Source organism: Macrosteles quadrilineatus, unplaced genomic scaffold (assembly GCF_028750875.1).
Source record: "Macrosteles quadrilineatus isolate MER2022 unplaced genomic scaffold, UCM_ALF_1.0 Scaffold_6__1_contigs__length_79288215, whole genome shotgun sequence".
Classification (NCBI taxonomy): Eukaryota; Metazoa; Arthropoda; class Insecta; order Hemiptera; family Cicadellidae; genus Macrosteles; species Macrosteles quadrilineatus.
This window is the reverse complement of record NW_026542599.1, coordinates 41,456,137-41,483,679: the sequence shown is the minus strand read 5'-3', so window position 1 is coordinate 41,483,679 and position 27,543 is coordinate 41,456,137. Positions and strand designations below refer to the sequence as shown.

Sequence of the window (27,543 nt, the reverse complement as noted above, 5' to 3'; positions counted from 1 at the left end):
AGACTAAACTATGGTGAATTGACGAGATGAGAGGAGATGTGGAAGCAAGAGGAGTGCAGAATATGGAGGAAGAGGAATTGTGGAGGGACAGTAGAAGTTGAAGAGCACACACCCAGACCCAGAGATAACCGCAATGGGAGAGGATGAATAGTCATTCAATAGTCATTTATTCAGTCTTTAAACAATACATTATTGTAATTAACATCGTAATTATTATTTTAAAAAGATATAAGATGCAATACTTATATAATTAATAAAATTAGGCATGAAAAAATCCAAAATATAGGCAGCCCTTGGTTTAACATTTAACGGTTTGAAATAATTTAAAAATAGGCAAACTTAACAAACTTAAATTATGAATAACAGTGGGTCTTATTGATCGAAACATGGCAGAAATAAATAATCTTAGTAGGCAATAATAGGTCTATAACAGAAATACAACATTGTCGATATGCAGGCAGGAACAGACTGTCGGAGGGTTAAAGCACAGAAAACGTACTACTATAACCCAGAATGCCAACCGCATGGTAAAAAGCATTAAGCGTTTTGAGAGCCACCACCGTTGCTATGCTATTGCATGGCAACGCTGGTGGCGCTGCCTACGGATTGACAGGCAAAGCTCTCTCAAAACGCTTAATGCTTTTTACCATGCGGTTGGCATTCTGGGTTATAGTAGTACGTTTTCTGTGGTTAAAGTCAGCAATCAGTCTGTTCCTGCTCGTGACAGGTACTGTAAAACCTGTAATAGTTAATACACTTATCCTCCACACATCATACCAGCATTAGTGCTTATATGACTGGTTTCAACCACATTAATAGATTAAATTCACTGTTGGACGTTTTGTCCTTGATGTAAAGTGACTTTCTAAGAGGCTAAGCTGAATCATAGAAATTTAATCCGACAACCCAGTTGACACATAAAAACATTGTAAAACGAGCTGATGTTAATATATACATACTTTTACATTCAGGATCAACAACAGAACTTTATTCATTCAGGTAAGCCATTGTGAAAACCTTGATCCTCTGTTACCTGTATGGAGACAACTTGTTGCTCGTGGTGTCTGAAGTGTTGGAGACGGTCGTTGATGTGTTTCCGCACCAAATAGCCTCTACACCGGGCCTGTAAACGGATCACGCTGCGCTCTACATGATGGCGGTTACGTGCTTGAACTACAGATCTCTCGTACTCCTCTATTGTGTTCTGTGTAAAACAATTTAATTCACATCAAAATGTATAACATTGTTTACCGTCTCCTTTCTTAAATTAACCAACTTTAGAACAATAATAAGGTTTGTCAATTTACACATTCGTGAAGCAATCTTCAATGCTATCTTTAAAACTGAAATATTAGATATACTTTAGAAGAAACAAATCATGAGCCACCTAGTTATAGGACTTATCACATAGCTAAAATCCTTAGGTGATCAGCCTTCTAACTAGAACCGCTGCATCCCAACTAACAAACTAATGGAAAGGGTAAGATGACTTTTGCAGCATTATACAGGGACCAGAGCTGATTCTGATGGACTAATAACATACTTTTCTGGGCTACTTATGGGCTACTAACCAGGCTGTGAAACAGTTAATCATACCTGGATCTCACTAAAGTCTAGGTGGCAGGACTGGTTGTTGTAGCCGTAAGGTCGAGTCCAGCTGCACTCCAGAGTATCCAAGTTGAGGAACACATTCTGGCCAGACTGTAGTCTGTGAGTGATCCAAGTGCATTTGGACTGAACTCTCTGTAGCAGAGAAATGACATTACAAAAGTACATGTTAATAAGAAAATGTAAACGTAGTAGATTAATAGCTATTTACCTTACAAGTGTAGTAAGAGCGTTTTTACATCACGCAAGTGAATGTTGTGCAACGAGCGGAAGCGAGTTGCATAATTTACCTAAGTGATGTAAACACACTCTTGCGTAACGTGTAACGTACAAGATTTTACCTGACCCAACAATAAACAGGAGGTTACGAACAATATTTTTCATTATCCATTTCACTCATCTTCTAACAGTAACGTTCATTTACAAACAAAAGCTAGGTTAGGAAAATTCTTCAAAATATAACAATAAAATTCAAGCGCACAGCTGATTTCTAGCGTTGAACGTCGTTGGCTCCATAGAGGTATATTTTTTAAGTTAAGCACTCAATGTTATTTAAATGGGTTTCATTACATCACCGAGTGAGTTTTTATCAACTTTACATCACTCGAGAAGTGATGAAGTTGTATACATCACGCTTGGGATAGGGAAGTTTAACATGGCGGGTTAGGTAAACAAATGAATATCAAACTGTGAATCATGTTCTCAATTTTCACAACCGGTTTGCCCACCATATTCTGTAAAAGGCATTATATACTGAACAAAAAGAGAGCATATACATGATTTAATAGAAATACTTTGGTGCAATTTGAATTAATCGTAATAAAAAAAAATGACATTCTGAGCAAGATATAAGATTACATAAACATTGATAAATAAAATTTAAGTTATTTTTTTTTTAAGTATTTATCACTGGTATTTTCGTAAAAAATATTTTTAATCCAAGTTATTAATTTATAAATCCTCTATGAATTTTTGTTACTCTTTGTCGTTGATTATTGCATACAATCTTTCTAATGCACAATCGCATGTAATAATTCAATTGAATAATTCATTCTAGCTTCTCGTATATTTTATTTTCAGTCAAATTAATTAAGCCATGCATGTTGAATATTTATATTTGTATCAAACACCAAGAAACTCTCAATGTAAAATGGTTGTTTTGGTGTATAAATAAATAAAATCAAAGTTGTACCTTTTGAGACTTGACGGCCAGTAGTCTTTGGTAACATTGTGAAGGCTCCTGCACTGAATACCCAGGCATGTTACATAGAGCATCCACTACCTGTAATTACAAACACAAAATAAAAACTCAAACCCACATAAGAATTTACAAAGTTGTAAATAAACTATTGAAACTAATTATTAAAATTACTCTTGCGGAATGGAGTGGATTAAATTATCAGACAGAACTCACTTTATCTTAAACACTAGAAAGCAGGCTTACCTTTAAATAAGTCCATAGAGGCAAATAAAATATACAATTTAAAAGTAGAAATTTTCTTCAACCACTGGAGAAATGGCATGGCAGTTGCAATTTGAATCTATTTTACCTATATATTTGAATATCTAAATATAAGAAGGTAAAGGTCTTGTATTGTACAGGATTTATAATTCAGTAACAAAGTAACTTTAAAATTGCAAATTACTTCATAAACTACCTTTTATTTACTAATTTTTGTAAAAATAATATCTATAATAATAATTTTTTGTATTTATTTTTTTTACGAGTTACACCATTCAGCAACAAATTAATTGCAGACCTTGGCTAAAACTTCAGATAATGTTTCAAAACCGAGAGTAAGGCGTTGCAAGTGAATGTAATCTTATTTTTTATGAATGTGCACAATTCTAGATTGCACTACGGTACCTTATGTCGGTTTTTGTTGCTCAGTCCAGAATTCACTTCGCTGAGCCATCTGCAAGCTGGAACATTAGACAACAGATCAAAACATTACACAGAAGGAGAGATTGTTTATATCTCTAATAAAGTATCTCTCACAGAAGTGGTACAAAAGCTAATTAAAAGTAACAAAACCATAAAGATTGTTCAAAATAACTTAACAATAGTTGTACACTAAGCAATAACACATGCATAGCACTGTCAAATCAAATCAAATCAAAAATCACTTTATTCACCTTTATAAATACAGGAATACATTATTAGGGTAAGAATAGTATTCCCCCGAATGGACTGTAACTATCTAAATTAAGTTAAACGTATATTGCTGTGTGCATTTTTTGTCTTTGATTCTTCCTAGTTTGTGACCTGTTAATTTATTGTTGTAATGATAGTGTCTACCAAATATTAAAATATCCCTGTTGCATAAAACCTGCAGACTAAGCAAATTTACATTTGCCTGATTATATTTTCACTAAAATATTTCCACAAATATGTCAGATTAACTCCTTTTTTAAAAAAACATTAGGTTTAACCAGTTTTTGGGTTTACTACCCCCACCACTAGATAAACCTATTGGGGTCTGGTTTGTGGCACTGTATAGTGTATGTATTAATAGTCAAAGGTACTATTCAACCATACCATGGTATGCTCTAATTTAAGATTAAGATTACCAATCAACTCGGTATAGTGGAAAAATGCATATTTGCTTCAAAGTTAAGATTTTTTTATATAGGCTAATACTGACATGTATAAGTTTTGTTATCATCTGCAACGTTCAACAAATCAAATGGTGTTCACTGACTTTTGAAGTTCCCTACCTTGTATTTTGTAATTGCAACAGATTTCATAGTGCTGGTATCATCACATTTCTAAAATAAATAATCAACCCATAGTAACATTACCAGTCTGTGCCTCGTCTATGAGACTGTGGGCTTCCCTGATAGCTGACTTGACATCTTCCAACCACAACTCAACCCCTTCCGCCTGCTCATCTAGTCGGTTCTGCACGGACAAACATTCAACAACAAATCAAAATAAACCCAGAAAACGTATAATCCCTTTTTAATTTTTTATAACTATAAACCTAATTCAAATTAATTATCTATTGGTTTTGGTTTTGACAAAGGTTATAAAAATATAGTTTGATAATTTACCCTGAGTAAAGCTTGGTTATCGCATTTCTATGAGATCACTAGCTACTCTAAATACCTACTGGAAATGGATGGGTTTTGAAATATTCGGTAACAAAATATTCCAAGACTTGGGCAAGGGATGCATTAAAATCAGGGTTTTCTCAGAAGGGAATTTATTCCAACTGTTGGCGAATTCACTGGGTTGCCAGTTTTCATGATGTTGTTTCCTCAATTGTGGTAGATGTCGCCAATACAAAGGGTGATGATCATGTCCACTCCAACACAGGACTTGTTAATGATGGCACTGTGATCGCAATACATGTTCACAATGGTGACATGATCACGAAATATGTTCACAACGCTGCGAGTGATTGGACATGTTCATGATGGTGCCGTGATCAAAGGACATGTTCACAGTGGTGCTGTGATCAACAAATATGGTCACGATGTTGCGGTGAGTGGTTGGACATTTCCATGATGGCACCCTGATCGCAGGATATATTCACAATGGTACCGTGATCATGGAATATGTTCACAATGGTACCGTGATCATGGATTTAGTTCATCATGGCGCCATAAGCCCTGGACATGTTCATGATTACTCCTTGATTGCGGAAGATGTTCAATATGTTGCTGCAATCACAGGAGATGCCCATAATTTTTGTTGCAATAATAATGAATAATGATGTGGATTCAAGATCCATTATCGTGGACATGTCACAATTACTATGGGTAATGTCCCTGTGATCATGGATTGTAGTCCTGATGACGTTGCGAGAGACATACATTACAAAATGTATAATTACAAATAGAATACAGTACTTCTTTTTTACTGGTATCAGGACCTTAAACCCTACAGGGACAGCAAATTGGTTATGTATGTCATTATTGTCATTTGCAAAGATTAAAAAAATAACTAATTTTATCTTGGGAGAAAAATGTTGTCCTATCCCTGTCTCAAAAACCAAGATGGAAATAAAAATCCTGTTGCATGCTGAGCTAGAAGTATAAACCCGTCCATTACATATTATAAATATCAAAATGAAAGAATTACCTGCAAGAGGTTGAGTATAAGAGGCAGATCACTGTCATGTAGCGTAGTTCTGTCAGCCAGATGTAGTGTAGGGTCTTGTAGACAATCCCACAGCCTAGTCTGTGATCTCTCTCTCACAGCTGTGTTCAGACACTGCAGACAGTCTATCACTACAACAGGTTCGTAAATCAGAAAGTTGAAAACTCAGAAAATATATTACAAAAGAAAGTCGATTATCCTAAACAATAAATTGGGGGTTGGGAGTGTTCAGAAAACAGAATTTTCTGATAATTGGTAATTGACACCTGTCGTCTCTGCAGGCAAAGTGATTGTTATTCGCGATCACAGAAACACCCACGAGCATACCGTTACCTTGTGGTCTCGGTAAGACCAGTGATTGTCTCTAGCTATCATGGAATATCTTTGTGTAGCGGTTATTCGTAGAACTTGTGATTTAATTTAGGTTTGTTGTTTCTTTATATCGGTTAACTGACAAGGCTTTCGATAATCGACGCTCTACTGTACTATGGTTTATGGTAACTCTGCAAAAAGAGAGTAATATGTAGGCAAAAATATCTTCATTGCTCTAAAAAAATCTTTCGAATTGATGATATTCAAAATTTTAACTAAGTACAACTTAACGACCTAGTTAAACGAATTAATTATTTTAAATCAATAGGACCTGGTTCAAATAGACATTTTCAACTTGTAGAAATGAATAACAACTCGTTCTCATGTCTTACTTCGCTTGTTCTCCTCGTAGGTGGAGTTGACCAGACGTATACAGTCCTGCACATCAGCAGAGTTGAGAATGGTGCATTCTATGTTCTCTAACAGTTTGTAGTTGCGACCAGCAATCAGTCCCTTGCAATACTGAGTCTGCAGTGACGGGTCCAGTCCCTGCAACACACGTAAAACACTTCCTTAGTGGAAATCAACAGTCCACCCTCAGTTTGTGTGTAATTTTGTAAAGGAATTAATTGTTATCCTTAGCAAATTTTTCCTTTCCTCTCCATTCAAGTTACTATTAAATAGTCTTCACCGTGATGGCAAGACTAGAGTCGGTAACACATATCATTTTGGGGTCCTTTGAAGTGAATCCATCCTGCCTATTCCTCCTCATTGAAGTTACTGTTAAAATAGTCTTCACCCTGATGGCAAGACTAAAGTCGGTAACACGTATCATTTTGGGATCCTTTGAAGCCACCTTGATTGAAGAGTTTCAAACACACTATTTAATCATTCATTTCAGCAGTAAAAAGAAAACCATTTATTAGTATTATCCTACATTCTATCCAACAGCTTTAGGCTGTCAAGTTATTAAAAGTGGTAAACAGTATGTTATCTTTATTCGTGGTAAATTCAATGCTGTAAATTGCTTGAAATATCAATCTGTGAATTTTCAAAAAAAATTATTACATTGTGGGTTTTTAAAATGTAATCCAAACAACGATTTTTTATGTTCCACAAAGGAGTAAATATGAGAAGGTACTCATTCAGCCATCAATCGTTCTATGGACTGATATGAAAGTATTTTTTCCATAAACCTGTTAAAATTCAAATTTGATAAAGTGTCTGGAAAAACTTATTATGCTCCAGGTTTCCTGTGTTGGGGTATGTTTCAACTTTTAAGTCTCCAAGATGGGCTTCATTGATAACAAAACTAGCTTTTCCAATCGACTTTCAATTTTAAACACCATCTATAGTAATTTTCTGGAAAAATGTATAACAATGGAAATAACATGGGCCTACTGTATTCCAAATATTTTTTCTTATTGGTTTTAATTTGAATATCTATTGAGTCACTTTGTGATCATTATCAATATTTACAAGAATCCCTAAAATATTATGCATTTACAAAAACGTCAGTATCCAACTAACCTCAAACCGTAGTATGGCTGACAGGTCCATGAGTTTAGTCCATATGCGGTCGTGGCTCTTGGAGTCTAAAGCACTGGAGAGAGCTGCAATCTGGGACAGAACTCTAACACTTGTCTTGATGTCCTGAAATCGTATGATCAGCTTTAGTGGGTTCGAGTATTCTAAATAGAAAACACTTTTTGCCACATTACACTGCTTTAATGGACTTGCCACACAAGGATTTAGTAAGGAAAATAGCTGTCTACCGCCTGCTTAATCAAATGGGATTAATTACTTACTGTACTGTAATGAATTTTTACCAGACGCCGGCTGATTATACAATGAGTGGTTAGTACAACTAGCTGTTACCCTTGGGCTCCACCCCGTTTTACTACATTAGTATTAATAAAACTATTGATTGGTTAAGTTAAGATGAAATAAACAAAACATGGAATACAGTAATGGTAATGCAAACAAATAATAACAGCTGAGGTATTTTTAACATTAGGTAAATGGAAAGTTCCCTTTGGAAAGCAATTACGACCTTATAGGGCAATTTATGAAATAGTGGATAATTTTGCGCAAGGTTTCTCGTCATGACGAACATTTTAAGTATATGGTTTATGGGGGTGTGACTTGTAGTTTTCTCAAAAGTTCATGGGTACTTTTGGCTTTATATATAGATGAGTTGTTGAATCACAATCATTTTCAATGAGAGGTTATAAACAAAAACATAGCTTCCCTTAGAAGTCATGAGTAGTGATTGTTAAGTTCATTAGTTGGTGGGAGCATGTAACGGATTTGTACATTTGTTTTATTGTTAGGTTAGTTTAGAGAAGTATGACAGAAAATATTGTATGTCACTCGTCCAAAATGTGTTTTCCATAGCCTTATATTTTCCGGACTAGTAACGTGATACTAATAAATACAAAATTAAAATATTTCATGTTCGCTACTTTAATGTGATTGTCAAAGTTGTCAGAGACTATGAAATGTCCTACTCTTCCTATAAAAAACACAATGAAACCTGTTTTGGCCTAGAGCCTTCACAAAGAATAATTCAAATTCAAATTATCTTTATTTATATTATGTACAAAACGTACAATTAATAGTGTCAAGCTTATAATTACTATGTACAAAAACTTAACCTTAACAAAAAATACAGAAAATAAAACTATCTATAGCTGTATACATTCATAAAAAGTTCATCTATTGAGTAGATGGGTTTTTCTATCAAAAATTCTTTAAGTTTTTGTCTAAACTTTTTTTTATCCTTAATATCTTTTATTACATTTGGTATTATCTTTAAAAACTTTACACCGGCATATGAGGGCTTATTTTTATACATTTCTAAGTTGTGTTTCGGTAGAACTATATTATTTTTGTTTCTAGTGTTGTATTGATGGGTTACACAATGGGTTTTAAATTTTTCCTGGTTATTTTTTACATGTACGATACATTCCAGTACGTACAAACTAAACACAGTTAGTTTCAAATTGACAAAATGTTGCTTTACAGACTCATTATAATCTAGATTTAACATTATTCTTATTGCCTTTTTCTGTAAAACAAGTATCTTATCTAAATTTCTCTGGGAATTGCCTCCATACACTACTATTGCATAAGATATATAATATGTTTCTATGATTATTTAGTATTTAGTGAATCAGTGGGATGAGAAAGATTTTTTCACAAACCTGCAGGGTGAGATCGTGACCACAGTCCATTCTGTCAGCAACCATCTCTTCCCAGTAGAGAGGGGCAGCAAACTCAGTGAGTAGTTCAGAGTCTATGTCTAGTGCTGGGTTACTCAGAGCTGCTAACAACCCGTCCACAGAGCCCCCAGCAAGCTCTTCATTGACTCTAACTACAGCTGCTGTCCCTGTACAGTGTACACAAATATATCACATTAATATATTCCTGATTCATACCATCAATCATTACATAACTTTGTTTGTTAATACAAAATTTAAATTTCATATTAAAAATTACTAGCTCTTACCCACGGGCTTCACCCCGTTTGACTTCATAAGTATTAATAAAATTATTGATTGGTTAAGTTAAGCTGAAATAAACAAAATAGAATACAGTAATACAAACAAATAAAATAAGTACAGCTGAGGTATTTTTAACATTAGGTAAATGGAAAGTTCCCTTTAGAAAGTAATTACAATCTTAAAGTGCAATTTATGAAACAATGGATAGTTTTGCGCAAGGTTTCTCGTAATGACAAACATTTTAAGTATATGGTTTATGGGGGTGTGACTTGTAGTTTTCTCAAAAGTTCATGGGTACTTTTGGCTTGATTAAAAAGTATATGTCATGTGGATTTCAGTTTAAGAATCATTGAAGTTTAGGTAAATATCAGTTAAGAGATCTGAGTAAAATCAATATTTTGACAAACCATATAACTCAAGTAAAAGTAACACACGACAATACAAATAATTTTAGGGAGATGGAGTTTTTTTTTACACCAAACACATGATTTTTGTAGTTTAAGATTTCAGTTGGTCTAGAGCAAACATTATAGAAACCTGTAAACTCATATTCACAATATTATTATGCCTCGTGTCATTCCAAAACTTTTTACCAGCACGTTAGCTGAATGTTTCAGTGCATAAACTTACGTCTTCGATGTGTCAGAGCACTGATGTTTCCATTATTAACGATTTCCTGCATAACCTTGCGCCACTCGGAACTTTCTTCATATTCTATCCAGTTGCCACTCTCCACTAGACATCGTAAACCTTCCTCATAAAACTGACCGTTTGTCTGTTCCACATTCTGCAACAAAAAGGTAATCAATCAAACCCAAATTTCGTCTGGGCTGAAAAACAAAGTTTAGACTTTTGACTCCTGATCCATCAATGCACTAAAATTCATTCCTTAATGACCAATGCAAAAAAGTTTCATAAGGCCTACTAGAACGAAATTTAAATGTTATTTTTAACTGAACAACCTTGACCCTCCCTGATATTCAATATTAAGATGAGGATCAACTTACGTAGTTGCCATAAGGTGTCAAATGTAGTCATTTCATTCTGTACGTTTTGAACTCATCTTCAGCAGCATTCACTAATTTAACAAAAATTTCATTGAGTAAAGCTTGTCAGATATTTATGCTGCTAAAGATGAGCCGTCACAAATACTTCAAACATTTTAAACATGAAATTACTACATTTGACACCTTACAAGGCAACTGCGTAGCTAGATCTTAGTAACTTAATGTTAAATTGTGTGACCTTTGTTCAGGTTACACAAAAAAAAAAAAAAAAAACCTCCCAAAAAGCTCTCAAAGGATTAAAAGTAACTAAGATATCTAAATTTTTTAACTTAACCCTCCGAGTGTCCCTTGTTTTGGCCTTAATGTCTGCCTATTTTTTGCTCATTTGCAAGGTTTTATTAAAACGGATCTGAGAAGCTTGAAAACAATGTTAATTATACTGTTCTATATACCATTTTGTTTGGAAAATCATGGGCTTCAGTATTATATTAGAACATAAGGAACATTTGTTTCAAAAAAAATTTTAGGTAAAAAAAAATATTTTGGAATATTAAAAAAAAAAATAAGTTCGCGCTCAATGAAATTGTATAAATTATAGGCCTATAAATATTTGAAAATAGCCACTTTGTTCTAAATTTTATGAGGATTACAAATATATAATAATATAAGGAAGTAGATTTGCAAATAAATAAGTTATGGGCAAAAAACAGATTTCAGTACACAGCGTTTAGCTAAGAATGCTAACCATAGCTAGGAATCTGGCTGATAATTTACATCAATATTACTACCTACTTCTTCAGGATCATCAACCAGCCCTTCAAAATCACTTAAATCTTCTTATAATGCACCACGTATATCACTACTTTTGATTTTTAACACTAAAACAATGATAAACGTAATAAAACACATCAGTCATCGGTCCGAGGTTAACCGCTGCTGTTTACAAATACGCACGTCAGCTGTCTGCTAGAATATTTTCGGAACTAAAATGAATAGCGCTTAGAGACATACCTCCGGAGAAAGCTCTGGATCTGTCAAATAAAACGATACCTAACTCGATCCAGTTCAATCCGATTTTGTCAGTCATAGAGCCTTCGCCGTAAACAGTGTTTGTGAGTCGCTGCAGCGACACAAAACACTACACAAAGTGTGTTATGTGTCGCTGCAGCGACAAATAACACTCGGAGGGTTAAAGTTTTCTTGCACTTGACATTGTTTAAATAATCCTTAAGGTTAATAGAATAGTTACATCATTGAAGCATTGATACATGACCCACCATGAGTTGAAGGCAAGGAGACGCCAATGCAGACGACATCCGGTCAGGGTCGTTCTGAGCAACAATGTCCAGAACCTCATTCCACTTCTGGCCAACTGAAAAATAAAGAAACATGCTTATAAAACAAAGGGAACTAAATGCTGATATTCCTTGTTTTAAGTTTATTTTGGTGTTAACTGGTAAACCTGTGTCTACTTGTGGACTACTAAAATTGTGTCCTTTCAGGATTTTTTATTTTTTGTTTTGACAACCATACAGTTCTCTTTGAGGTTTTTCTTTTCAGATTTTTTAAGTTTGTGTAGGTCTACACATTTCTTTATTTTTAGGAACTTTTTCACCTGAGACAGGATCAGATTTTATATCCCAAATTGTGTGTAATAGTCTTTTAAAGACAATAACAGTGTTCTATCATGTAAACTTAACCTTAATCTACTGGCATTTACTGTGATTAAAACCATGTGTTAAAAAAACATTATTCAGAGGATGAAATAGATTCTTTTCAACCCAAAATTATACATCATAAAACAAAAGTTCTTACCATTGACAGAGTTTATATGTCCCTGAAGTTCGGCTTGAGTGAGCAGTTCGTCGTATACATCAGCAACGTAGCTATCGTTCAGGGACTACAAATTTCAATAAAACTTTAGTTCATACATAATTTAGCATAATTTTTAACTGATTTCCTGTACTATAAATTTATTAGGTTTATCGTATCAAATCAGTTTTTTAACAAGTTGAATCAAATCAGTAAGAAACACAAATTGAATGTTATCAGAAAACCTATCATTTAATATAACTAACACTATTTAAAACTAGTTAAAAAACAATTAACACGTTCGCTACTGAGCGTCGCATATATGCGACGCCGCGGTCATTGCCACAGACCGAGGTATACATTTGAATCTTACACATAGACCGGCTGTCACTTGGATAACAGTACACACAGACCACGGGCGAAAACCTGTAAAACAGCGATCATTTACATTTTAATACGCTACAATGGTGTTTGTAAATAAATTATTCTTGTTTATTTGTATTTTTTATAACCTTTTGTAATGTCGCATATTTGCGACGCCCGGTCTACAGCGAAGACAATAATGAAAATTATCCTAGTTTTCTTGAAATAGACTAAACGTCGCATATATGCGACAGTTCATTTTTTGTGTTTTAAGGTGAAAGTAAGTAAAGAAATAAACAGATTATTCAAGAACAGTTTATAACTGAACAAATATAAAAGCTACATAGGATAATGCAGCACACATACTGCATACATACATACAGTGATGCAGAAAAGTAAAGACCAGCTTTTCCAACAATTATATGACGTCACCAATCATCATATCCACAGACCAAGCGACGCAGTTGTGCGTCAGACATCTCTGTAGACCACTGCAGGGAATTCAGTGCCTTCAAATAGACCACTACAAAGATAAAAGCATTTTAATAACATTAGAACCCCGACGCAAATATGCGTCGGCAGTCTATTTTAATGTGACTAGCCGTCGCATATATGCGACGGCAGTCCATGGGTGGAAACCGGCCGTCGCATATGTGCGTCACTGGTCCATGTGAATGGAAAATTTCGTACTATTGCAGTAGCGAACGTGTTAATCTATACCTCTAACACAACTTTTCTATACCTTTATCTATACCTCAACTTTTCTAACACAGTTTAATGTGAATAGTTGAACAAAGATTAATTTCTGCATAGTTTGATGATTAATCAACTATACTCGAGTTCAAAGTGTATAAATTTATTCTTAGACAACAGAGGCTGGCTATTCTAGGAACCTAGTCGATTCTGTATCTTACCCTATTCAATGCAGCTTCCACTTTGGCTGCCTTTGCTGTTTTCAATGTGGCAGCATATTTCTCTAAATATTCAGTCAAAACAAACTCCAGCTTGGCATTTCTATTTTGTAAACTCGTTAACAGTGCTTGTGAATCCTGTAAACATTACATTGAATCCTATAAACATTATACATTAGAAAATACATGAGTAAATTGGACCCATTGGGCCCAATGATTGAAATCGTTATTATCATAATGTATCTAATTTTCTTTATCTGTTTAACTAACTTTTTATGTTAGAATAGGCTGAAATACGAATGTTGCTTTGTGCACACAACTCAAAGGACAATAGTTTTAAGCAACAGAAGCACTTTTGCGGCTTAGGGGACAAGGATTTACATGATTACCTACTTTTTTTGTCCAAGGACGCTAGGCACGAGCCTGGGATTGTTTTTCACATTACTTCAGGCTAGACCTAGGGGTTGCGGCATTATCATTTAGATAAAATCCATTGGTGACTTGGCGGGGATTGAACCCGGGACCTCAGGGACTGAAGTCCCGTGCTCTAACCACTATGCCAGCTCGCTCCCCAGATACCAAAGATACATGATTACCTTGATGATACCAAACATGTCGTTGTACTAGACCAAGATCATACAGGTGATAGTCAAGAGAGCAAATAAATTGAATCATGAAGCAAGCTGTGATAAGGCTCAGATTTTCATTTGTCAAGATAGGATTTTAAAACAGTTTCAAACACTGATCCCTTGCTTTTACAGGCATAATTATTGTAGGCCTATTAGGTTTTTTAACTTAAGGCTTTCCTGACAATGTTATGACCTTGCAATACAGTAGAGAGTCAAAAATCCAAACCAATTGGGACCGTAGGTAGTTCGGATTGCCGATTTGTTAGGATTTTCAAACATAGCCTAGAAATGCCTAATAGACACATAATTATGCCTACAGTATTAAACATCCAGTTCTAAGATACAGTGAATGAAATAAAAATAATGATTTTTGTACTTGGGTATTTTCGTTATATAACTGGGGAATTTGTTTCTTGAAAAAATATGTAGAGCTTATACATTGGAAACGAACAAAACACAGACTAGCTCGCCGCATTCACTCATTTCCCTGCCAGCCGACTGTTTGGCCCGCGAAATTGTAAAACATCTGTTGTCTCTGTGCTAATTCAATATTTTATAACCCTCAGGAGCAGTTTGGATTTTTTACGTTTAGGATTTTTGACGTTCAGATTTTCAACTCTCTACTGTAGGCTGTATACTGTCTGTAAAATCTTTGAGATGTATAGGTCTATGTATTGATTCACTTTTCACTTAGGCTAAGCGCACAAGGTCGATTGTTTTATCGGCTGATAAAAAAAATCGGTTAAAATATTTTCACAGTTTGAAAGAGTTCAAGCTTATGATTTCAGAGACAAGAAAAACAAGTGGATGTTTGGTAAAGTAAAGAGCAAGGATGGACTGTTAATTTACGTTCTTGAAATGGATGATGGATCTATATGGAGGCGGCATATCAACCACATGTTACCTTCTAAATTTAAGGGGGAGGATTGATGTGTCCATTCCAAATGTACTGGCTTATACTATATTTGTTAATTTACATATGTTGTGTTCAGTTGTTATTGTTTATATGATGATTGTGATTAAATAAAGAAAACTTGAGTTACTGCATTAAAATGTTACATTACTAAAATATCTATCAGTTTTAATATTTTTCCTTTTTACATCAATTATTAATAAAGTATTTGATGTATTTTATTCCTTCGTTTCATCACTAATTAACTTTAATTTATTTCTTTTAAAATAATTTAATTTAAATGTAATACTGTGTGGTCTTTTTTCTATTTCAGATATAAATACTTTAATACTTTTAATACTTTCAATGAAATGGTGACCATACAAAGTAGGAATTTTAAGCCAAGTATGAATGGAGATGAGTGTAGGATGAGTGGCACAATCTTGTAGTCTTGTTAGTGACTAAGGCCGACTTATTCCTTAGACACAGCTGTTAATTAATAGCCCATACAGCTAATGGCAACTAAGGGACCTACAGTTTATAGTGGAATCCAAACAACATTTTTGGCTTGGTATATATGAATTGGTCTAATTTTCAGGATAGTACTGTGGATAGTCGTAGTACTCACTCGTGCGGACGTTAGTCCACACCAGGGAGTAACAGTTCTGTATCAAACTCCATTACCATGGTAAAAAAAAACAAGAAAAAATAGCAAAGAAAACTCACACTGAAGTTCACTGACTCCTGTGGAGAACAATAAGCGACTGGCCGATTTTTAGTCGACTGTGTGCACGGATAGGTAACAACCTGTACGTTACAGATTTCTGGTCGACAATCGCCTCGCCTACGAATCTGCAGCATTTTGCAGATTTTAAAATCGATCTAGCTACGCAGTTGCCTTGTAAGGTGTCAAATTTAGTAATTTCATGTTTAAAATGTTTTAAGTATTTGTGACGGCTCATCTTTAGCAGCATAAATATCTGACAATTTTTGTGTGCGCACTTCCACTCTAATACATGATGCACAGATTGACCGATGAAATAATCGCCTCAAAATAATAGCTCGTGTGCGCCTATCCTTATAGATATTATTTATAGGTTCAGTTTAAAATTTAACTGAATATTTATGAGTAGGAATGTTGAAGACTCGAAGAAATAAAAATTCACTGCATCACCTCGATTCAAGGATATTGTGGTATCAGTTGAATGCAAAATACTGTATTGAGAACTGGTAACATTAAAAAGATCTGAGGAGTTGAGGATCAGAATCATTTCACTATTATTAAGATTCAACTAAATTCACAACCTGTTAGTGTTTTAAAGCAGAGTTAACAAAAGCTATAGTGGTTGAGTGGGTTTCCAGGCAAGTACTTGAACATGTTACACCCACCTCAGCATCCACGGCTTGGTTGATGGCTATGACAGCAGCATGTAGAGCAGCAGAGTCCCCGGGTAGCTCCTTGGCCAACAAACCCCCTATCTTCTGGAAGGCTGGCAACTGTACTCCGTACTTCTGTAGTTCACTGCTCATCACTGTGATCTCCTCATCTACAACACCAACATACAATACAACTGTCTGGTTGATGGCTATGACAGCAGCATGTAGAGCAGCAGAGTCCCCGGGTAGCTCCTTGGCCAACAAACCTCCTATCTTCTGGAAGGCTGGCAACTGTACTCCGTACTTCTGTAGTTCACTGCTCATCACTGTGATCTCCTCATCTACAACACCAACATACAATACAACTGTCTGTTTGATGGCTATGACAGCAGCATGTAGAGCAGCAGAGTCCCCGGGTAGCTCCTTCACCAACAAACCTCTTATCTCCTGGAAGGCTGGCAGTTAAATACAGCAAAACTCTAAATATTTCCTGGGGTTGTGTAGATATCTATCATTGTCTATTCCCGTGGTCACAAAAACATCATCATCGTCTTTTGTGGTCAAGTGTAATAATCCTGAACATCTCCCGCAGACGGGTAGACATCATCATCATTTCCGTAATCACAGAAATATTATCAATTGTCTTTCGTGATCGTGGCAAAATCTTGAAGATCTTCCGTAGTCTTGTAGACATCATCATTGTCCTTGGTCTGCAGGTTTGCTGTTTTGGGATATTTAACTACTTCTCTAGATTATTTTGTTGACAGCTTATACGTTACCTGTAAATGTGATTTTCCCATACAGATCCTGTATCTGAGGTGCCTTCCCCAGTTTGAACAAGTGTGAGCTAAGGGCGTGCACACAGTATATTACTCGAGGCATGTTCTTCTTGTCATACACATCAGTTGTTTCAGGTTGGAATGTCTGCAAACATACCAGATGTTACAACTATTTACTACACATAACATCCAAACAAAATATCATTAACTTTTGGATACTGAAGTTGTATTAATAGTAGAAAGTTTAATACTGAAATAATCCAAGATATGTATGCAGAATGTCTATACACCACCAGCCATTATGCAATAAGGGTTTATTTTATTGGTGATCTTGAACCTCACAGAGCAATTTTTAGAAACACTTAAAATATAAGTAAATTATACATAATGTGACACCAGTTAATTTGATTTATAATTACCTATAGTACAGACAAGTAAGATACAGAGGAAACATTCAATGGTACGCTAAAGTAGTATCTAGCACCAGTCGCTTGTGTCTAGTGCAAATTCTATTGGTCGTCCCCTTTCGCTCTCCTTAGCCTGTGGGCTACAACTGCTGTTGTAAACAATAGCCGTTCAGGCTCTTCCTTGCTCGGTACTTGTATATTTCCGCCCCACCATACCCGAGATAAAAGCGCACGATTGTTCCATAAGAATGTTTCCTCTGTGCCTATATAGTCAAAAGATTAATATTTTTACAACCTTCCTTACAAAGGCCTATACCGGTAACAAATAAAAAATTAGTCATGTTGCATTAAGTGGCAAGTAAATAGGTAGGCATATGGCTGTTAATTTTTATACTACATTCTCTAGCAACACCTACCAATGGCAATTTTACAGTCTTTAATGACTTGATCCAATAGTTTATATTGTCGGTGTGACGAAAATGGAGACCTGCAGCCCGGTACCGCTTGAGGTCTTGATCGTAAATGCGGTTCTTCGGAACAGTTTCTGGAGCAATAATGTTTCCTAATTTTGCTAAAATGACTCCATTCCTCAGATATTCTTCTAGTTCTGTGCAAGGTGGAAGTTCTTCGCGAAGCACAGCTTCCATCCATCTTAAAAGATAAACAAGTTAATAGACAAGGAAGCTATTTTATTTAAGTGTATTTCTGTGTTGTTGCAACCTTATTTTTTAAGGAAGATGTTTTTATTTTAAGAAATGAATCCATTCTTTTTGAAACTTTACCTTATTCTATCAAGAAATGTAGCCATGAAGTGATTTTGCTGGAATATTTAATATAATGCTGCTAAAACCAATACTTTGTAGGGATGTACATAAAAGTAAATAATAGGTAGGCCTATGTGTAGGCTTAAAAGTAAAAATAAAAACTGTTAAGTGAGTTATCCTACTCTTTAGTGTTGAATTACTGAGTTTACAGTACGGTATTAAGTTTACTAGACTAGGTAATTTATTGTAACTCAAACGGACCTCAAGCAATTGAAATAAAATATGAATAAATTAATCTTAAAAGCTGAATTATGTTTGCTGCCTTAATGATTAGGTAAAACTGCTTAGCTTACTAGAGAAAAGATAGCCTAGTCTAATTATTGATACACAGTATATTATTTATTAATAATATTAACTTAATTGACAAATTGGTTTTGTTATCATAAAGAAGAACATTATTACCGGTATGCAAAATGGTAGCTATGTTGCTTTCCATTGCCTACTAGATTATGCACAAATCTAAGTTAAAAACTTACTTTCTCGCCTCTTCCAGGTGGCAAAGGTATTCATAAGCAACTTGTTTCTGCCGAATTTCATCCATTTCTTCAGCTGAGTGGCGAACATCTCCGCCCACTTAAAAACAATTTAAAAATAAAATGTAGGCCTACGGGTTTGGCTCAAAAATAAAACATTAAGGCACATGAAAAACTGAGGGCCGAATCAATAGCCCAAAGGTCAAAGGGAACTTGAAAACACAGAGAAACGCTACTGACAAAACAAGAATAGGCCTAAGTTAAGGGTTCTGTTTACAATTTATAACTTCTATGTAGGCCCTACTAGTCTTCAGTTGAAAAATTTCTTGTTCTATAACAAGCTAAAAACCATTAACTTAAGGAACAGTCCTGCAGAGAACTTACAATATAAGTTAACTTATTATTGGATGAAATTTCAATTTTAACTTAGGTATAAAAATATTTAGTATCATAATTTGATAAAAAATATTGGATGAAAGTTTGATCACTTATAGGCTACTTTCACCGTCTTTTTTGTCATCAAATAGGATTTTGAATTGTTCCAGAGGTGAGGTTAGGTTTGATTAGGCCTACAACAGTTTTACTAAGTTAAGTATAGGATACATTCACACTTCAGTAATAAGTACACTTATTGTAGATTGTAGGCTTTGTCTATAAATCACTACAAAAGTTTATGTTTAAAAAAGTTACATTTTACATGCTGTTGTGTTACAGTTTTGTTGATTTTTACCATTTACCATCGATATCTTCTCCGCCGTCCTTGTAGACAGGGGAATCGTCAATTTCTTGTAATAGTGTACTTATGTGTGTGAGAGTGTAATTGAGCATTGCTTTTCTCTATTTGTTGTTTAGGTTATATTTGTGTTCGTTAAGGGAGTTAATTTAATTTCATGCAAGTTAAAAGTACAGCCGTTTGCTCTTCACAAACCTTCATCCCCTTCAAGTATTAGTGTCACTAGAACTTGGACTCGCCTAAACTACCATCGCTCAATTATCCTTAAAACTGTTGTCTTTGGTTTTGTTTTTTGGACACTTAGAATAATTTCTGACTAAAAATTATTGCATTTTCGGATTCAGCATCCGAAAACCTGTAAGCTTGTAACTTAGGCCTTGAACATTAGGAAACTTAAGTTATGTAGGCCTAGGCTAAATGTAGCCTATGCGTAAACTTGTAGGATCTCACGTTTAGCCTACTTAAAACATACAATTTGAAAACTTATAGCAGAAGGCCAAGGTCTCAAGCTAACAACCAAATTGAACAACCGGAATGTTAAATTTGATTTCAGAAATGTAGGCTAGTCTTCACACGACTAACTTAATGCTAGATTCGTTAACTTATTTAAAAAGTAGGCCTAGGAAAGTTGACCTAGAGCCTATTAAAATATGAAAGAGAAAGCTCTAACTTAATTTACATTTACCAAACATTATCATTAAAAAAATAGGCCTACCTAAAGACATTTCGATGTCTTCACGCTTGTCACTTGAGTTCAAATGTTCAAATCTTGAACCTAAATACTTACTACGAAAACAATACACTGACACGCGTATCTTAGTCCTTAAAATAAAAGTTTGATTCTTTAATAAAGTGCTCCAAACAGTCCAAACACACATTAAAGAACAAGTCTATGAACAATGACACTGTTTCCGACCGGGCAAAGATAATTATTAATTCTTGTTTCGTACTCTTCATAAATCCTGTATGGAATTTTAATTCCTAACAACTAGGCTACATAATAGCACAAAACAAATAAAATTGTTAATCTAAATTCTAAACGCACAGTGGAGACGGAGAAAACAAAATAAAAACAGCTGTAAACATTTTAAATACAAAATAATTTGGGGTTATCATTCTGCCTTGAGACTTCTGTTCTATTGGACAATTTCATTGTATTACCGCGCTTTTAAATGCATAGAGTATAGAAAGCAAGCACAAGCAGCGCTACTTAAAACAGCAATAAGATTAAGCGGTTATTTTAGTATTGATTATGAGCATTAAATATAATAGCTCACAATATTTCTGTAAGCCACCAATCCCACACACAAAAATAATAATCTTGTATATCCTGCAGAATGAATTTGTTTTTTCTTTCATTTTTCATTGGTTTCATAACAATACTCCCAAAACATGTATAACTCAAATAATTAGTTATTAGCATTGATAATCTCCCTCTTTAGAGATAAATAATCAATGTTATTTGAATGTTTTGTCTGCCATGTGCCAAGGCCGCAGCCTGGTAGATTAAGACATAAGGCCATAGATAAAACATACTCCCTTAGTATGTTTTATCTATAAGACTTAAGACATTTGTTGATCTTTAGGCAATTACATGCAATCGATCTTGTCATGGAAGCTTGAAATGCACAAGTCAGTCATACAACAGTAAATCATGCTACACTAAAGAAAAATCATTAATAATTATTATTAATGATTGGCAACGTCACAAAGTAGTGCTGTTTAGCACCAGACGTCCCATAAGGTAACGTAGCACTGTAGCAGACAGGTAAAACCATTGAGTTAAAGGTGGCCGTGGGTAAAACCCATTCATTTAATCGCGTATTATTCATTTAAATAATATAAATTTATTAAAAGATCGAAATTAAATCATACAGTGTTCTAAACCAAAAAACAATATAGGCCTAAATAATTGAAAATATATTTCTGTACATTTAAAATGTCGTTAATATTTTCATAGCCCAGTAACCAAGCTTTCCCCTTCTTAAAAATAAACAACATTACTCATTATAGATGCCTCCAAACAAAACAGCTGCTGAAATAGCACTACCGGCACTAGGCACCACTGATAGTGTTGCCACTTTGAGCCGCGGCTGGAGTTAAAGGTGTCCGTGCTACCGTGCTGCATGTATTCAATACAAGCCTGTTCAAATATTAAAGGCCGAATTGAATGATAAATTAATACACCATTAATTGTTATAAATAAACAATAATCTAATTTCGGTATCTACATTTTTATTTGTTATAACACCAAACATTAAGTACATTCAAACAGTTTAGTCTCTGTTACAGTATGTGAAAGATAATCTGCAACAGCTTTCAACAGGGGAATTTCACCCCTCAACAGGAACCAGCTCCACCCTACTAACTACAGGCTGTCCAAAACACAAAGCTGTTTCTGGATTAGGGCTCTGGAGGTGTATGATCTCCCCCAAAGATTTAAGACTTGTAAACCGCCCGCTTTTCATAAAACAGTCAAAGCCTGGCTAGTCGACTGACCACTGTATTCAGTTCATGAATATTTTTAATGCGTTGCACCATGTATAGAGTATAGGCTCATGCCATCTTGCCTAAAATGTTGTAAAATGTGTATATAATATTTTTAATTTTGAGTTTTTATCCTTGACCCTTTCTTATCCTATCAAGTAATTCTGGTCAAACGCAGGAGGTATTAAAAGTGCAATAGAAAGATATTGGGTAAAAACGGTCAACGCATTAGAATTATGTGGGATATTTAGATTGCAGATGTGTTCAGTTATTACACTGGGGTTTGTTATTTAATAAAAGGACCATTGACTTCATTGTGTAATTGTCACATAAATAAATAAATAACCACTTTTCGAGGGGAGCGAGCGAAGCTCTTATACCCTTGCGACTCTTCTTCTACTAGACGGCTGAGGCAATCATTTTCAAATTTCACATGTTGAAAGTGACCATATCAGATCAGATACATCAGATGTTATATGACTTTTAAAATCTACTACTAGAAATCCGCCCCATGGAGTCTAAAAATTGTAATGTAACAGTGGTAATCCATGTGAAAGTAGTATTTGACACATAAACTAACTAAACAAAGACAAGCTGACTTAAATGCATTAAACAGGAAACAGATTATAGAAATTGTTAATGTTAATCTCGAATATTAGAACAGAATGTGTATGGATCATATACATAAACAAATGACGTCACTGAATTGCTTGAACCTTTTAATAATAACATTAACATATGGTTGGGACAATATTTGACAGTTCTATAACAATACGGTAATAAAATACAACCATGTTGAAATCACTCACCAACAAAATAGATTATCAATGGGGAAGTAGGTTACCATTTTTATTACCTACTCACTCATTATGCCTTTTCTTTTACCAAACTAATGATGGAAATGAAGCAAATTTCAGGCCTAGGGTACCTATCTGAGGGAAAGATTGGATAAATACAATTAGTCATGCTTTACAACAGCAACTTTGTATAATTTTTATTTGTTAAACAATCTCTTGACACATGATATTCAGACTATGATGTGGAGCTGGATGTTCAAACATTTAATGGCTGAGAGGTGTCAACAGCTGTTATGACTGGCCCCCAAGTTTCAAAGAAGTTGCCTGTGCGAGTGATTCTTTGTTGAGGAGTTGTGATCGTGTGACTACCTCCCACAAACCGGTTGACAAGATGCTCTCCGCTGAAAATTATTTATTACAAATTTTAAAGTTGCTAAAGTTATGCTACAATTAAAATGAGCCGAGCAAGGTCTCCAAAAAGTCTGATGCCAAAGCAGCCTTCATTTAAAATCAAATCAAATCATTTACTGCCAACATACAAAACATACGTAAATGGCATTGTCATATTTTACAATAAAATTGCTATTTATAAGTGGACACCTTGTTATAAGTGATTTGTCAACATCATACACACTTAATTCTATCAATAGAGATTTCAAATGTACTTTGAATTTTATTATCTAAGCATTTTACATTATATGGCAGCAAATTAGATTTTCTTACCTAATTCAAAAGTTGATTTAATGGTAGTTGATAAATTACATTGGTGAATCCTGATAAGATGACTCTGTCTGGCAAAATATGAATGCACTGAATTGTTAGCAGGGATATTATCAAGATTCTCTTTAATGTACGGCAAAGAATCCAGTAAATATAATGAAGGCACAGTTAGCACACCAAGTTTTCTAACCAAAGGTTTACAGTGAGTTTTTCTTTTTATTTTACTTTACATATGATTTTTTAAACTTTCATCTGCAAAATCAGTAACACTGCTGTCACATTCCCACACAACAATTCTATACGATAGGTGACTCTGAATGTGAGCAAAGTATATTGACATCAAAAAATTGAAATCAACAATCAACCTGATACGTCCAATCATAAAATAGTATATTTCATTACTAGGACCGAAAGTGGCATTTTCCGTCGCGCGCTCAAGTTTTTGTGTGAGGCGAAGCCGAGGACGGGAATAATGGAGCAAGTGCCGGATAATTACTTTCGGTACGAGTTATGAACGATACTTTTCATCACAACGCAAAAATACACAAACACAGATTAGCAGATCTCAGTAATATTACAACTATTTTATTTCTGAATTAATTTGATTGAACATCAAAATAAAATAAAATCTTGATGAAAACTACGTTTATTTCTCAATAAAATTTGTTTAAACATAAAAATAAAAGAATTAAACAACTTTTAACGATACATACAGCTGATTCAAATCATTAAATTAAACCGTAACAAAACACTAGCGCGCTTAGTGAATAAATTGAGAACTAATTGAGAGCGAGGGAAAGTAAATTTAGAGCGAGGGAAAATCAGCTGATCGATTTTTCCTTGCCCTAAATTAGAGCTTGGGAAACGACTACTTTCATTGATGTCAGCTGCTATTGAAAATAGTTACTTTCGTTACGGAGTGATGAAAATACCTTTAGACACTTGTTTGCACACATTGAAAAAAATTATTATTACATTTAATGTTAGGTTGTAAAACTATATCTAGAGATTTACTTGTCTCTCGTCCCTTGAACGAGAAATAAGTCTTTTAAATATTTTTTTACAAGAACTACCAATATTAAACATTTGACAAACCAGTAAGGCCCACACAACTGTCTCCAAAACACCACCCTACACACATTACCTATCATTATTCAGCTTAAAATATGTGTGTCGAATGTCGATACCGGTATCTTAAACAATTGAATTGAATATACAGGGTGGTAAAAAAGTCCCTAGACAGTTAAATATTTTAAAAAATAATGCAGATAGAGCTACAATACTTGGTACAAAGTTACAGGGCATAAAACTCTATTTTAACACATATTCAGTGATCCAATAACTCTTCAGGGGGATGGCCCACAGGAGTCGGAAGAAAATCTTAAATGGAAGCATAGGTCAATATGCACATCAAATTAAAGGTCTTTTTTAGTAGAATACAATGCCACAAACCGCACTTCAAAAGGTTGACCCTGCACAAAATGACAGTTGTCCAAAGATTCATTTAATTTACATTGCTATTCCAGTCGGTAATCTATGAAAAAGAAAAACACACCCATTTATCGGTATTCTGAGTGGTTTTTGATGAAAAAATTTTTCCAAAAACACTTGAGACAAGGGAAGTATGAGGTAGAAAAAAAGGTAAGATTTCAAAAATCACAAAAGCATGATAAAATTAGTTAAGAGTTTTAAGACACAACTCCTGCATGGTGTTCTCCTTGCCTCCATCATAGAATGTGGAAAACGTCAGTTTTTGTAAATATTGTAGATACTGATTTGACATGGCTCTCCCCCGAAAACCGAGAATTCAATAATGACAATGTTTGCTTAGGTCTACAAATGAAGATTATTATAGGACATCATGATTAGGGATTGTTATCATTAGTGGAATCAATGTAAAAAATAACTCAGACTTGTGATGATCTAATTTGATAGCCGAATAATTATAATGCTTGCCTTCAAATCCGATAGTTGATTGATCCCAGGTAGGATCAATCCTGGACTCAGATGACTGAGGATAAATCCTCAGGGGGCACAGCCCTAGGAATCGGAAGAAAATTGTTAACGTAAGCATAGGTCGATATGCACATCAAATTAAAGGTCTTCACTAGTAGATTACGATGCAGTAAATTCAAGCTCAAAAGAATGCCTGAGTAAAAAATGGCAGTCGTTCAAAGATTCAAAATGGCGGATTCAAGAAATCTTTGAACATCTGCCATTTTGCGCAGGATCAACCTTTTGAAGTGCGGTTTGCGGCATTGTATTCTACTAAAGAAGACCTTTAATTTGATGTGCATATTGACCTATGCTTCCATTTAAGATTTTCTTCCGACTCCTTGTGGGCCGTCCCCCTGAAGAGTTATTGGATCACTGAATATGTGTTAAAATATAGTTTTATGCCCTGTAACTTTGTACCAAGTATTGCAGCTCTATCTGCATTATTTCTTTTAATATTCAACTGTCCAGGGACTTTTTTACCACCCTGTATAACCACTTTTTAATGCTCTTCATTTTTCACTCACAGTTGAGGAATACTAGGATTGAGCAAAACAGAAAACGAGTCAAAAGGTCAAAACCAAAAGTCATCTGAAATGATACTTCACAATTTCTTCAAAGTATTCCAGCAGTTAATTCCGTAAAGTGAATTACAGCAAATAAACCAAACCAACCAGTGGAATATTGCCTTCCTTCAAACATCTATTAAGACAATAATGGTCACAACTATTATAATTATTATATTGAAAAACTTTTTAATAAACCTTACCTTCTAGATAGGGTCCTGAGCCTAGGGTCTGCAGGGTTTTGGAGCATTTCTTCAAAATGCAACAAATTTCTGCCAGTCGGTAATCTATGAAAAAGAAAAACATACCCATTTATCGGCATTCTGAGTGGTTTTTGATGAAAAAAATATTTCCAAAAACACTTGAGACAAGGGAAGTATGAGGTAGAAAAAAAGGTAAGATTTCAAAAATCACAAAAGCATGATAAAATTAGTTAAGAGTTTTAAGACACAACTCCTGCATGGTGTTCTCCTTGCCTCCATCATAGATTGGGGAAAACGTCAGTTTTTGTAAATATTGTAGATACTGATTTGACATGGCTCTCCCCCGAAAACCGAGAATTCAATAATGACAATGTTTGCTTAGGTCTACAAATGAAGATTATTATAGGACATCATGATTAGGGATTGTTATCATTAGTGGAATCAATGTAAAAAATAACTCAGACTTGTGATGATCTAATTTGATAGCCGAATAATTATAATGTTTGCCTTCAAATCCGATAGTTGATTGATCCCAGGTAGGATCAATCCTGGACTCAGATGTAATTTTTCACCAGTAATTGTAGAACAACACTTCAATATGCAGAATTATATGTTTTCCTACAGTTACCTAACAATGTACGTGTTCTCTCACTGATTTGAGAAAGCAAAGTGGCCAATATGCTCATCAGTGAGACAATGTTAACATTGTCTCACTCTAATAACTTTGTCTCACTCCAGATTTGCAACATGAAGGCACGATAGTGGCCAATTCGCTCATCAGTGAGACAATGTTAACATTGTCTCACTCTAATTACTTTGTTTCACTCCAGATTTGCAACGTGAAGGCATATTTCTTTACCAATTTATTTGTTTTATGGTAACTGTAGGAAAAATATAATGTGCAACTTGAGTGCAAAGTGCAATCGCCTCACTAGAGAAACCATTCCTCACTAGCCTACGGCTCACTAGTTGCACAAATAACTATTTTTTAAGCTCTACAAAATGACTAAAGCTCTGGAGACCTCAAAATGAAAAAG

The 27,543-nt window shown here is 34.7% G+C and overlaps 2 protein-coding genes across 2 annotated transcripts in view; both read right to left on the bottom strand.

The window, feature by feature from the left end:
* The window catches only part of LOC128997484 (ras GTPase-activating-like protein IQGAP1), a 42,616-nt gene extending 22,081 nt beyond the window's left edge, over positions 1-20,535 (bottom strand). The window contains exons 1-18 of the mRNA XM_054423123.1: positions 20,454-20,535; positions 19,009-19,105; positions 18,125-18,359; positions 17,302-17,446; positions 16,535-16,863; positions 13,628-13,762; positions 12,354-12,438; positions 11,816-11,910; positions 10,162-10,318; positions 9,232-9,416; positions 7,556-7,678; positions 6,418-6,574; positions 5,696-5,844; positions 4,411-4,510; positions 3,476-3,531; positions 2,801-2,890; positions 1,597-1,743; positions 1,034-1,204 (exon numbers count right to left, since the gene is read on the bottom strand). Coding sequence (XP_054279098.1) covers positions 1,034-1,204; positions 1,597-1,743; positions 2,801-2,890; positions 3,476-3,531; positions 4,411-4,510; positions 5,696-5,844; positions 6,418-6,574; positions 7,556-7,678; positions 9,232-9,416; positions 10,162-10,318; positions 11,816-11,910; positions 12,354-12,438; positions 13,628-13,762; positions 16,535-16,863; positions 17,302-17,446; positions 18,125-18,359; positions 19,009-19,105; positions 20,454-20,463 — 2,466 coding nt within the window. The 5' untranslated portion in view covers positions 20,464-20,535. The remainder of the gene's footprint in view (positions 1-1,033; positions 1,205-1,596; positions 1,744-2,800; positions 2,891-3,475; positions 3,532-4,410; positions 4,511-5,695; positions 5,845-6,417; positions 6,575-7,555; positions 7,679-9,231; positions 9,417-10,161; positions 10,319-11,815; positions 11,911-12,353; positions 12,439-13,627; positions 13,763-16,534; positions 16,864-17,301; positions 17,447-18,124; positions 18,360-19,008; positions 19,106-20,453) is intronic.
* Positions 20,536-23,200: 2,665 nt separating this feature from the next.
* Positions 23,201-27,543, bottom strand: part of LOC128996220 (glutamine-rich protein 2-like) — a 30,003-nt gene continuing 25,660 nt past the window's right edge. The window contains exons 11-12 of the mRNA XM_054421372.1: positions 26,507-26,590; positions 23,201-23,423 (exon numbers count right to left, since the gene is read on the bottom strand). Coding sequence (XP_054277347.1) covers positions 23,279-23,423; positions 26,507-26,590 — 229 coding nt within the window. The 3' untranslated portion in view covers positions 23,201-23,278. The remainder of the gene's footprint in view (positions 23,424-26,506; positions 26,591-27,543) is intronic.